This window comes from Coenobita brevimanus, chromosome 101 (genome assembly GCF_032717465.1).
Source record: "Coenobita brevimanus isolate Jiangsu-jjx chromosome 101, ASM3271746v2, whole genome shotgun sequence".
NCBI classification, from domain to species: Eukaryota; Metazoa; Arthropoda; class Malacostraca; order Decapoda; family Coenobitidae; genus Coenobita; species Coenobita brevimanus.
The window spans coordinates 1755354-1769822 of record NC_137054.1 but is presented as its reverse complement, the minus strand read 5'-3'; the positions used below and the strand labels follow the sequence as shown (position 1 = coordinate 1769822).

The window sequence follows — 14469 nt, the reverse complement described above, 5'->3', positions numbered from 1 at the left end:
CTCCTCCTTCTCCTTAGTACCATCATCATCATCATCATCAGTAGCAGCAGGAGCAACAGCATTACCATCAAGCTATCATTTTCCTTTTCCTCCTCCTTCTCCTCTTCTTCCTCCTCCTTCTCATTTCTTCTTCTTCCGTTCATCCTTCATCTCTTCCCCGCCTCAAATCCCTTAATGGGGACGTGTGGCATTACTGTATTGTCGTGTGTGGGACCTGGACGCTGAGGTTTAATTACTACAGGCACGGAGGGGGAGGGGAAGGGGGAAGAGAGGGGAAGGAAGGGGAGGGGTAGGGGAGGGCGAAGAGAGGGGAAGGAGAGGGGAGGAAATGGGGAAGTGGTGTAGGAGTGTACAGTCGGCCAAGGTTCCGCGTGGTACACATCTGATTTTTCCTTTCTGATTCTGGCTCTCACCCACCTCATTTATCATCGTGGAAATAGGGTGACGATGATGATGATGATGATGATGATGTAAATGAAGGTGAAATGATGATGATGGTGATAATGAGGATTAATTTGAATAAAGATAGCCTTTTCGTAATGATGAGGTTAAGTATCTAAGCCGCATCTGTCTGTCTGTTTATCTCTCACTCACTCTATCTATCTGTCTATATCTGTCTGTCTATCTATCTCTCAGTCTATCTATCTATCTATCTATATATCTAATTATCTACCTAACTATCTATTTATGTCTTTGTATCTATCTACAATATCAATCAATCTACTTATCTATCTATCCATCTATCTATCTATCTGTCTCTGTCAATCAATATATATATTTCTTTATACACATATATATACTATTTATTAGGCTCATCGCTAACTTATATTAAAATCCCCGTTTCATAATTTCATTTTCTTAACATCATTAGCAAAACATTCTTCATCTTCATTTTCCAGACTAATATCTTGTTCACTTTAAGCCTTTACTTAAAATGCGTACATCTTAATTAGCAAGTTTTTTTTTCATTCACTTTTCAATTCATTTTTCTCTTTTTCATCATTATCAAAACTTTCCGCTTCATCTTTACAGTATTTTCCATAATAATGCGACTCTCGTGACTTACAAACCTTATTTTCCGTCTCAACAAATTTTCCTGATACCCAAAGGACGGAAAGAAAGTAAAAGAAAAAATGGAAGAAATTGGATAATAACAAAATATGGGATGGTTATTTTTTATATACATGGCGTGCGAGCGTAAGGCCTTTCCATTGTTCATAGTTTTTTTTTTTTTTTCGTTTCCTTTCGTCCGTGAGATTATTGGACTGAGCTGATTTAATGGAGTGAGGGTTGGATTATTGGTGATCAGGAATTCTGGGAAGTGAATGAAAGATTATGGGAGATGCGAATGAAAGAAGATGGGGTGGCGAAAGAAAATGGAAAGAAGGTAAGGTGCTTCTCTCTCTCTCTCTCTCTCTCTCTCTCTCTCTCTCTCTCTCTTGTTTTTCCTTTTTTCTTTTATCCTTCTGTATTTTCCTTGCTAGTTTTTCATCTCTGTTATAAAGAAAGAAAGAAGAATATACAGGGTATCGGAAAAGAAAAAAGAAATGAGATAAGAATGAGGCAATGAGAAAGAGAAAATAGGGAAACAAAAGAGGAAAAAGGAAAGAAATCTAAAAGAAAAATAGTGTACGCGTTGATGATAATGGCTAAGAGAGAGAGAGAGAGAGAGAGAGAGAGAGAGAGAGAGAGAGAGTAGGAAGCTTGAGAGATAGAGACACGACCCCCTCCCCCCTCCCCGTATGATGTGTTATCCCCCTCGCGTGTCTCTCTCTCATTCACCCCTCTGTACCGTGACCTAGCTCCCTCCCCCCCTCTCTCTTTCTCTCTCTCTCTCTCTCTCTCTCTCTCTCTCTCACACACACACACACACACACACACACACACACACACACACACACACACACACACACACACACACACATACACACACACACAATTTCTCACTGTATCCTTTACACGTCTTAATTTTCCCCAAGCCATTCATTACCACGTGTGCTCTGTGTTTACATTACGCACGTGACTGTTTAACTACGTGTTCCGTCCATCCATCACGTGCTTTTTGTCTACGTCGCCTCTTTGTGTTTTTCCATAATATTTCTGGGTGAGTTTAAGCTTTTTTCTTGCCTTACAGGGAGAAAGTATAGGAGAGGTGTAATCATCATGATCATCATCATTACCACCATTTTACCTTCATTATCATCATCATCATCATTACCACCATTTTACCTACATCATCATCATTACCACCATTTTACCCACATCATCGTCATTACCACTGTTTTACCTTCATCATCATCATTAACACCATTTTAATACCATTTCATCATCATCAACATCGGCAGCATTACCACCATTTTACCCCTATCATTAAACTGCGGGCTCATGGCCTTTGGTTCCTTCTTCCTCGCAAAAAAAAAAAAAAATTATCACCACCACAATCATCATCATCATCAATTTAACCTTACCTCTCTCAATAATACATGTAGTGAACAGAATCCAGAAACAAGAAATGAAAAAAAAATCCACCAGAACAGAGTACTACACCCAAAGCACCTACACCCGTACTACACTTCTTGTTCTTTTTTCTTGTTCTTTTTTCTTATTTTTCTTTACTGCTCATGCTAGCTGAACATTCCTCAAGTGACGTGCGTAAGTTGAGGTGATTTCTTTCTCTCTCTCTCTCTCTCTCTCTCGTTGGCACTGAGTTACGCATTTTGGATCTACGCACCTTTACGCACGAGCCCCCCTCTCCCCCCAAAAAAAATGATAAAAATATATTGAAGAGCGAAAATTAATGATACTGTTTACAGACTTATTGAAAAAGACAATCATTTTGAGTACCCTAATTTGCATTTCTTCTCTTTTAATGACAAAGGTAAAGTGAACGAAGATTTCTGGTGTTCCATAAGTTACGTACGAATTTGAAGTTAGTGCAAATTATCGCTAAACCTGCTTTGTCGTCACCTGACATGACCTACCCCGGGATTCTGACCTAAAAGCCTGGGACTATTAGCTGCTAAATGGGTCAGGGCGTTGTCAGTCCGACCCGTATACTCGTCGGTTTAAGGACTTTCCCTAACACCCTTTCCTAAGCGATTTATTTTGCTTATGACTCCTTACTCTCCCCTTCTGTGTCATCTAAATCATTCCAGTACCACCATACTCAGCATATATAACTTACAAATTTATATTATCCAGCCATATTCTAAAATAAATCGCTAAGGAAGAGGATCCGGGTGTAGGTGTCTATGTATATTCCTTCAAGGCTGGGCTACACCCTCCTTAAACACAGCAAAAGTTCATTCATTGTGGTGGAACAGATGACAATGGGAAACGAGAGAAGAGACGATAGAGAAAGAAAAAGTAAATGATGCATGATTTTGAGAGAGTAGATGAGCATGGGAAGCGAGATGGTAGACAATAGATAAAGAAGGAGTAGGTTGAGTAGATGCGGATGGGAAGCGTAGGAGCAGACGGGGAAAGTGATAGCAGGATGGAAACGTACATACTGAACTCAGTTTTCCTCTCGTCGTCTCTTATATATTTCTCCAAGTCTCCCTCTTTCCCTATCTTTCTCAGCAAACCTTGGCATCCTCGACGTTTTGCATACTCTTGATTGATTGTCGGATTGTTTGTTTATATAAAAGATAGAAAAGGAAAGAAAAAAGAATATAAGTGTTTTCGTAAAGTCCAATAAAGAAAGAAATTAAGGCACGAGTTTAGTCATTAAAAATACGAAACAAGAGACTCAGAACGTCGACAATAAGCCTTTTAAGTATAACCATAATAAAAATAATAACACTTAGCTAACAGTCAATACCAGCCATTTTCTATATTAAAAAATTATAAAGGGAATAAGAAAAAAACAGTCGGAGAAAATGGCAGGCGAATGGTGAAGAGACACGCAAAGATGGCTAAGCTCAGTGAAATGTGTTTATTAAATTGTTTTAGGCATAGAGAAATCGATGAAAGAGTCTGTATCCTTCCATAAATACTATTTTAATTTTGCATTTTTGTGTTTGTGTTTGTGGAATCTGCCCTCACCCTCTCCCCCCCCAGATTATGATGATGATGATGATGATGATGATGCCGACTACTGCAGTGATGATGATAGCACTAAAGGTAACGATTATAATAACGAAGATGATGACGATGATGATGATGATGATGATGATGATGATGATGATAGTAGTGGTGGGGCTGGGGATCAAAGGGGCTGAGCGTGAGACTAGCCCGATGGTGGACAGACAAAAGAAGACGGATGGAGCCAGCCCCTGTGTGTGTGTGTGTGTGTGTGTGTGTGTGTAAGAGAGAGAGAGGGGGGGGGGATGGAGAGAACGATAAGAGGAAGGAGAGAGGGAGAGAAAGGGAGAGGCAAAAGCGAGTGGGCAAGAGTGAAGGAATGAAAATATAGAGGTTGGAAAGAGAGATGAGAGAGAGGGAAGGAGGAAGGGGTGTGCTGGAGACAAACTGAAGGAGGAAAGGAGGGAGTAAGGGAAAGGGTAACGGGAAGGGAAAAGATGGAGATGCAGGGAGGGAGGGAGGATAAGGGGGAGAGAGAGGGAGAAGGAGAGGGAGAGATGGAGGGACGGGGAGAAGAAATCGTAAATCATAGCTCGTTGTGTGTGTCGTCTATATTTTACCTGTGGACATGAAATACACTACAAGGAACGAGTAGCTAAGGTGTACGGAGGTGTAGGAAGGTGTATCATAACTACAAATATAGACGGGTGAGAATAGTGAATTAGCTGTAGAGGGGTGTAGGATGAAGTGAGAGGATATGAAGCTTCTAAATACGTGATGAACTACAAGGACATTAATTATAAGGTATGGTTGTAGTTAGTTTGAGTCACCATTGCATCTACTTATCCTTTAATATTGTTTTTTACCAATATTTTCACTTAATTCTTAAATAACGCACAAAATTACATCGTGATTTTTCTTATAGTATTTCTGTAATTAGGTGGAAAAACAGACAGACAAGAGAGTGATACTGAAAGCAAAACCTATCTACTCTTGTTGCAGGTGTTAATAAATGCAACTGAGGTACAAACACATGTAAGGAAAGAGTATTAAGTGTTGGCACCTGTGAGTAATTGTAAGCAAGTGTTGGCATATACAAGACAAGTGCTCAGGGGAAGTATTAATAAAGTATTCTAGCCTTTTTTTAAGTAAAGGAGACCCATAGCAGTAATTTCTCTGTCAAAAATTATATTGTTGAGTAGCATTTTTCACATTAATTATCACTCCAACTCAGTAACGTTTTGGGTAGTTGTATGAGTGAAGTGGAGGGTATTTACAAGCATTCTTATACAAGTCATGCTAAGGGAACATTATGAATACAGCCCCAGATGTGTCAAGACAGATGTAAGGTGGGAGAGTGAAGTGAAGGGAAGATTGTTGCAGGAGTGAAGAAGTGTAGAGAAGGGGAGAATGTGGGGAATGGTAAGCTTGTTATGTTTACCTTTTAATTATAGATGGAGCAGAGTTTGCTGGACAGAAAGCTTTATAGTTTGCTTACAAGTGAATATTAGGAAGATATTTGAAACTGCCAGGCAAGATTAACACGACTGGACAGACACATTGACAATCGTGACCAGACTTGCAGCGATGGAAGGTTAGAAGAGAAACTAGCAACTCTGGAATATGTAGCACAAATATGATGCAGGTGTAGCACATGTGAGGTGGATGAAGAACAAGTGAGGGAATGCAGGACACAGACACGAGGCAGGTGTGACAGATGTGAGAGATCAGGGAGTGTATTCTCGTGAGCCCAGATTAGATGATTTCTTAACACTGCTTCTTTTCCCAGTTCACTTTTGCATATGGCACATTAACATGAAACTCACCTTTGGAAAATTTTGACTAAGCTTGTCTCGATTAATCCCTGAATGGTCAAACACATATATATATTTTTTTTACTTATTTACTTATTCTTTGGCTACCGCTTTAGGAAAACCCTTGATCATGCAGAGGGTCAGATGTAAATTACATTTAGAAAATATAAAGGCGCCATTTGGAAAAATAAAGTCGCTGAGGAAGAAGTGAAAGAGGACCAACAAAACTCACGAGAATACAAACATTAGGTGTTCAGGGAACGAGGGAGGTGACAGACAGGTGTGACACGTGTGAGACAGGCGTGAGAGAGATGTGACACGTGTGAGACAAGTGAGAGAGAGATGTAACAGGTGTGAGACAGGTGTGCAACAAACATTAAGCAGGTGCAAAGCAGATCTGTGCAAGTCTTACTTTCGTAATCTTCCTCCCCATCGTCGTCCTCTTCCTCCTCTCCTGATAGGGCTGAGGTTGGGGAAGGGGAGGGGCAAGGAGGAGACGGGGGTGGTGTGGATAAGGCGAGGAATGGAGGTGGGAGCAGGAAAAATGGAGAACTATAGAATTTACCAGCACAAACTAACAAAGCAATGCACAGCGGTAAGATCACAGTAATAATGATAATATTCACTCAGACTTCACAGCTTTCCAAACGTCAGTTATATACAGTCCATAAGTATAAAGAGATGAAAATCAAATGTATGTACTTGCTAATAATTTCAGACAAAAAATGAACGTAATCCTTGTCAGCAAAACCACACAATGACAAAGACGTATCGAGAAATATTGTAACTATTGATGGCTATATATACAAGCAGCACGTATCTTTGTAAATAAAACTGGCAACAGTCGTCCAACAACAGCACACATAAGCTTACAATGTTCAGAGTAATGAAAACTAGTAATGACTGTGGACAAATGAACACAAAACGACTAGCCCATTGCGAGAATACAAAGCGAATTATTATGATTGAATACATACTTTGGGTTGCATGAACAGGACAAGTGCTCGTGATATAATTTTAAAATATCTCTGTTATAATGGACATTTCCGAAACTGGGTATTAGAAATGTTGATGGTGACTGTATAGGGCTTCGCTTCTCACAACAGGCCAAGAATCACTAAAAGAGCGACCAGAGAAAATGACGTAGATAATGAAAATTTCCTGAAAGATTCATAACAACGTGAAAAAATATTGAAGTACACTACAGGTAATATGCATAATGAAACTGGAGTGCTCAGTTCGGCGCTTCAGTTAAATTTCCTTAGCTAGTGTAAATATTTTTCTCTGCAACCAAGGGAAAAGATACAGGTGCTGAGAAAGACATAATTGCTTAAGCACTTTTGAATGAACAATGTATAAAAAAAAAAAAGCTCTTGAAAAACATATAGGATAGTGTAACAACTCTCTACAACCACTGAAAATTGTATAGATGCTAAAAAGTGAAAGAAAATGAAGAAAAAACTTGAAAATTTACCTGTGCATTATAAGGAACAGCCAAAATACAGTTCTCTACTTACGCCTCGCCATCCTAGCGTAGTACCAACGATGAGGAGCGTACAGAATGCGGTCAGCACTAGACGATCGCTGAATGAGGCCATGATGCCACTTCTTCTTGTCTGTCTGTGTCTGTGGGTGTGCCGTGTCTAGGGTGGCCAGCGGGGACACGGCCAGGATGCTGCTCTCACTCACACTCCTCTTTAGCAGTCGCGGGGGGCCTAGGTCTCTGTGGTTTTTGGGTGGGTCGTACGTTCATTCAGGCACACACTCACGCACGCGCACGCAAACATACAAACCCACCCACCCACCCGCCCACCCACACAATGAAAAACACTCGACCTTGTGCCCTTATTTCACTTACACGCACATGCCAGCGATACCAAATAAAAGTCTACAGGTTTTTCTTTCAGCCCAAAGCGTTCCTAATATCTCCTTTTCGTCACTGGCGGACGCACGGGGGCTAAAAGAACGACCTTTACTCTGTTTACTCCCACTTGGCCTAAAATTAGCATCTCTCCATCATAAGTGCTGAGTTGTAACAAGAGATTTAATAATAAAATTTGAGGACAGTCATGACGTGCTATGGTGAGAATGTAGAGCCGTTGAATTGTTTTTCTCCTGCCTCTAAGCTACTGTATGTGTAATAAAGCTGCAAAACAACAAAATTATGGGCCAAGTTAAAGTAAACGAACCACAGCACAGTACTCTACGCCCTTCAGACAGAGCTTATGATGCCTCTCCCAGCTTACCCTCCGAGGCCGTCGCAGCAACAAACACTGCAACTAAATGTATATCAAAGGGTTAACACGGGAATTAGAGACTGGGAGGAGTTAATGCGTCGTGTGGCTTGAGATGCTTTTTTTCTTTTTTCCGCAAACTCACGTACGCATTTTCGCAGACACACAGACACTCATGCACCGACACGCACCCACTGGCACACATAACGCACAGACATGCATTCAGTGATACACATATGATACACACACACACACACACACACACACACACACACACACACACACACACACACACACTGACAAACAAGCACTCATATTAAAGGTCTAATTACGGTAATCTAAAAAAATGACTCGACTCCTGTCTTTCGTATTATTAAAGGAAAAAGATGAAATTATTGTGTTTCTCTGACTTTTTCATCACACACACACACACACACACACACACACACACACACACACACACACACACACACACACACACACACACACACAAACACCTTTCCCCACACGTCATACCTATACACAACTGAAATAATCCTTGCATCATTTCCACAATAAATACATAGTCTATTAACCCCTTCGTTGCTAAGGACGCGTTTTGGTGCTTCATTCATACAAGAACCTGATAAATTTGTATAGCCGATGTAATGTTAATCTCGGAATTTTATTTTGACAAACACCAGATGATTTTACTCACTGAAATGTTAAGGTCACTGCTGGAATCTGATTAGTCTCACACAGGTAATGACTATGACCTTGAACAGCCCCTCCCACACGCAAGCACACAGGCAGAAGTCGTCTCCTTACGCCTCAGATACGCATGTAAAACGCACACGAACACACACACACACACACACACACACACACACACACACACACACACACACACACACACACACACACACACACAAGTATTCGTACAAATTACACGCACATGCACACGCACCCTGTCTCGCACGTGGTAGTTATGAAAAGACTCGAGCAGGCAGGAGTAAGTCTGCATACACACTCACACACACGAATAACGTAACAGAAACCCCGAACTGCCTACCTTCCACGTGACCAACTCTGGTCACGTTAGCCCTATAGGCGTGGTAACAGTGTAATAATATGTCAAATTATACCTGGCGTGTTCTCGTAGGCTTAGAAGTTTCCCTACCACTTCTTCGTTACTAGCGTATATCTGCATGTCACGTTAGAATTCTCTCTCTCTCTCTCTCTCTCTCTCTCTCTCTCTCTCTCTCTCTCTCTCTTACAAACTTAGTTCCTATTTACCCTTTCAACATTGTGACGATATCTTTAGCTGATAATTGCTACCTTCATTTTTTTTTTCCACTTAAAGATCGCATTTACTGAAGGGATTAAGAAGATGTAAGTAAAGGAATAAGGGAAGATTAAGCCGTGAAATAGCTTCTCTTCATTTACATTTTTCTTCGATATTTGACACGTTAATATTCCGTATGAAATTTATGTAAACTAGGGAGGTGTAAAAAAGGTTTAAGTAGCACATGAGACTATCAAGGCGCAACATGCATACTAAATCACTAAGAATGAGGTGTTAGGGGTCCTTCTAATCCAGGTAGAATACAGCCTCCAGCCACTCCCAGCACAACTAACTATCGCCTAACACGACATCACAACGTTTGCACATGTATCACCACAAACATTTACACTTCGGCCTTGACACATCACGCACGGCCTTCACCACATCACCACCATCACTATCGCCATCCTCCTAGCACACAAAAACTTCTGTCATCATAATCATCACTATCACCATCGTCCCTTTACACATGGCTTTCACTCTCACCACATCACCATCACCATCATCACCTTAGCACACTTATCTCACTGTTATCAATTGTTTTAGTGAGATCCAGAAGGAGGTCAATGGAAAAACACAAAAAATAACTGTAGCTCCGCGAAATGGGCCGCATTTTCATCATCCAAGCCAGAGAAATCCTTGGCTCCATTTCATTATTCATTGTCATTATATCTCTCATCAACACAAGCCACTATAACTACATGAGCACCATACGTCACTATATATGTACACCTCATTTGCACAGGCTGTTATTACTTCATGAACACCATACGTCACTATATATGCACACCATGAACACTATAATTACCGGTACATGAGCACTACGCCTACACCATTAGCACAATACCACGGTGTATCACTATCACTTTACCTTAAGAACTACATTTAACTCCTTATTATCACTTTTTAACACCATTCTTAAACCGTCACCACATCACTTTGCCACACCATACCACCTTCACACCATCACCACCACAGGCCTTCACCACACTACAGCTACCACAAAACCACACCACCACCACAGCAGGCTTTTATCACACCATCACTACCACAAAAACCATACCGCCACCACTACCACAACAGGTCTTCACCACACCAACACCACAACACAAGTCATAAAAGAAGCACATCACTATAAACACAGCACTCCCTCATCACACCACCACTGCCACAACACTCCTTCACCACACCGCACATCACCACCACCACGTCACTACCACAGCACACGATAGAGCTTAGAGCGGGGCTGCACCTCACCTCACAAAAGCTTGCTGACGTCTGAAGCGTTCCTCCTCATCCACCTCCTCCCTCACGCTCACTCCAGCTCCTCCCACTCCTCCTCCTCCTCTTTCTCCTTCTCTTCCTTCCGATCCTCTTCCTCTTCTTCTTCCTATCGTATCTTCTCTTCCTCCTCTTCCTATGGTAAATGCTCTTTTTCCTCTTCTCGTGGTATCTTCTCTTCCCTCACCTCTTCCTCCTCCTCCTCCTCCTCCTTCTCTTCCTACCGATCCTCTTCTTCTTCCTCTTCCTCCTCCTTGACCCTCTTCCGGTTCTCGCCTTCCTCTTCCTCCTATCGTATTTCCTCTTCCTACTCCTCCTCCTCCTCCTTCCATTGTATCTTCTCTTCCTTCGGCTTCTTCTCTTCCTTCTGTTCCCCCTCTTCCTCCATCTGCATTTAATCTTCCTTCAGGTCCTATTCTTCCTTCTCTTGTGTTTCCTCCTCCTCCTCCTCCTCTAATCGTATCCATTCTCCCTCTCGGTCCTCCTCCTCTTCCTTTCGTATTCTCTCTTCCTTCTCCTCCTCCCTGGTGTCTTCTTTTCCTCCCAATTCCTTCTTCTTTTCGTCTACTTCCTTCTCCTCCTCTTCCTCCTCCTCCTCCTCTTCCTCCTCTTGTATTAATTTGTATTCCTTCCTCTCCTCCTGCTCCTCCTCTTGTATTCATTTGTATTCCTTCCTCCCCCCCTTCTCCTCCTCTTGCATTCATTTGTATTCCTCCCGCTTCTCCTCCTCCTTCTTCTCCTTCTCCTTCTCCTCGTACACCTTCTCCTTCCCTTTCTCCTTCTCCTCTTCCTCCTCCTCCTCCTCCTCCTCTTTCTTCTTCTTCTTCTTCTTCTCCTTCTCCTCCTACACCTTCTCCTTCCCTTTCTTCTTCTCCTCTTCCTCCTCCTCCTCCTCCTTCTTCTTCTTCTTCTTCTCCTTCTCCTCCTACACCTTCTCCTTCCCTTTCTCCTTCTCCTCTTCCTCCTCCTACTCCTCCTCCTCTTGTCTCCTCTCTTCCCTCTGTTTGTTCTCTGCTCGGAAGTCTCTTATCTTCCTTCTCTTCTCCTCCTCCTCCACCTCCATCTCCCTCTGCCGGTAGTCTTTCTTCAGATCTTCCTCCACTCATCTCTTCTTCCTCCCAAGCGTGATGCCTTCCTTCTGTCTCTCCTTCTCTTCCTCTTCCTTCTCCTCCTTCTCCTCCTCCGGATTCATCTCTCCCAGTCTCTCTTCCTCCTCCTTTTCCTCTTCCTTCTGCATCACTTCCTTCCAGTACTCCTCCCTCCCCTCTGTCACTTCCTTCTCCATTGCTCGCTCTTTCTGCTCTTCTTCCTCCTCCTTCTCCTCCTCCTGTTCCTTTTCTTCCTCCTCCTTCTTTGGATCCTCCTCCTTCTTCTTCTTCTCCTCCTTCTCCTTCCACAGATCTTTTCTCCGATCCCCCTCCTTCACCTCCTCCTCCTCCCTCCACATATCTTTCCTCCGATCCTCCTCTTTCACCTTCCATTCTTCCAGTCTCTGCATTTCTTCTTTCCGGCGTTGCTTCTCCTCCTCCTCCTTCTGTGTACTCACTCCCTGCTCCTCCTCCTTCTTCTTCTTTTTCTCCTCCTTCTCCTCCTCCTCCTCCTCCCCCTACTTCATCTGCTCCTTCTCTTCTTCCTCCTTCTTCTTCCACTCTTCCCCCTTCTTCTTCTTCTTCTCCTTCTCCTCTTCCTCCTCCTTCTTCGTCTACTCCTCCTCCTTTTCCTTCCACTGGTTCTCTTTCTGTGTCTTTTGATTCTCCCTCCTCTCCTCCTCCTCCTCCTTCCACTCCTTCTCTTTCTCCTCCTTCTCCTCCCCCTTCTCCTCCACTTCCATCTTCTCCTCCTTCCAATCCTCTTCTTATGTTCTCTGCTCCTCCTTCCTCTTCTCCATTTTCTCCTCCTCCTTCCACTCCTCCTCTTCCTCCTTCCTCTTCCACTCCTCTTTCTCCTCCTCCTTCTCCTCCATCTTCTCCTCCTTCCACTCCTCTTTCTATGTTCTCTGGTCCTCCTTCCTCTTCTACATTTTCTCTTCCTACTTCCACCCCTCCTCTTTCTCCTGCTCTTCTTCCTCCTCCCATTCCTTCTCCTCTTCCTCCTCCTCCTTCTTCTTCTTCTCCTTCCTCTCCCCCATCCATTACCCCTCTCACTACACCTCCTGCTACTGCTCCCGATAAAGCAGCAGCCCCCAACCCTGCCCCTGCTGTCGCTAGTACTGTGTCATCTGCTCCTCTTCCTTTTTCTCTTTCTGGGTCTTCCTCTCCCTCTCCTTTTCCTCCTCTCTCTTCTCCAACACCTCCACTTCTTCCATCTTCTCCTTCTCCTTCAACTCTTCTTCCTTTGCCTCCTCCAGTTTCATCTTCTGTTGCTTCTTCTTCTTCTGGGTTTTCCTCTTCTTCGTCTACGCCTCTTCCTCCTCCTCCACCTCCACTTTCCCGCTCCTCCGCTTCTCCTCCTACTCCTCCTTTTCCTCTACCTCCTCTCTTCCCTTCTCCATTTCTACTTCTTCCTCCCTTCCCCCCTACCCCTCCTCCTTTTCTTCTTCCTCCTCCTCCTTCCTCCTCCTCCTCTTCACCCTCTTCCTCTCCCCCTTCCAGTGTTCCTCTTGTCCCCAATCTCCCTTTACTTCCTCCTCCTCTTCCTTTATCCTCCCCTCCTCTTGTTTTTCCTCTTTTGCTTCCTCCTCCTCCTCCTCTTCCTCTGCTTTCTTCTCGTGTTCCTCCTCTCCTTTGTCTTCCTTGAACTACGTCTTCTTTAGCATCTTTTCTTCCTCTTCTCTTCCCCACTTCTCCTCCTGTTATACCTCCTTCTTCTCCATTATCCTCTTCTTCCTCTTGGCTATACTCTCCAGTGCTTCTTCCTCCTCCTCTTTCTTCTTTCTCTTCTTCTTCCTCTCCTTCTATTTCTGTGTATCTTCCTTCGCTCTCTAGCCTCTCTCTTTCATCACTATATTCTCCATCATCTTCTTCACCTCCCTCTCCTCTGCTTCTTCCTTCTCCTTCTCCTCCTCCTCCTCCCCCTTCTCCTACTCCTCTTCCTCCTCCTCCTCTACCTCTACCTCCTGCTCCTCCCCCTTTCCCCGTCTTTTTCACTTCACTCGATCTATCAAACTTTTTCTTCAGTCCTGTCTCCCTTTCGCTTCCCCCACTCTCATCCCCACTCCTTCCATGCACCACCTTTGTTCCTGTCTCGCTATTTCTTCCGTTTATTTTGCTGCCTCTCTTCCCCCTCTCTCCGTTTCTCGATTCTCCGTTATTCCCCGTTCCTTTCTCTCTCCCGTTCGCATCTTCATCTCCTTTTCCTTTCGTCTCTCTTCCACTGTCTTTGTTCTTGTTCTCTCCTCCGTTTCGTCTGGGTATCCTGCTTTCGCTTCCTCCTTCTCCTCCTTTTCCTGTTCCTCTTCCTCCTCTTCTCGAAACTCTTACTCCTCCCACCTCTTCCTCGATCCTTCCCTTCACGTTCACATTGATCCGTTCCCCGTTCCTTCCCTTCCCGGTACGTTCTCCGCCGTTCCCGTGCACCTCTCCGTCACTCAGTGATCTCTGTCTATGGAATGTGCGTTTTTCTGTCCTTTTTATGTCTATTGATCCGTCGCTAAGTCTTCTTCTGTGTTCGGTTTTTCTTCCGTCCATGTTTCTGTCATTGGTTCCTCCTCTCCTTCTTCCTCCTCCTTCTTCTTCCCCTTCCCCTCCTCTTCTTCTTCTTCCTCCTCCTCCTCCTTCTCCTTCTCTTCCTTTTCTTCCTCGTCTTCCTCCTCCTCCTCCTTCATTCCAGTCTTCTTCCTGTGTTGACCTCC

General features: G+C 43.5%; 1 protein-coding gene across 1 annotated transcript in view; it reads right to left on the bottom strand.

The window, feature by feature from the left end:
• The window catches only part of LOC145414885 (uncharacterized), an 80274-nt gene that overhangs the window by 15037 nt on the left and 50768 nt on the right, over positions 1-14469 (bottom strand). Inside the window, exon 6 of the mRNA XM_080284302.1 lies at positions 7358-7563. Within this exon, the coding sequence (XP_080140428.1) occupies positions 7358-7563 (206 nt within the window). The remainder of the gene's footprint in view (positions 1-7357; positions 7564-14469) is intronic.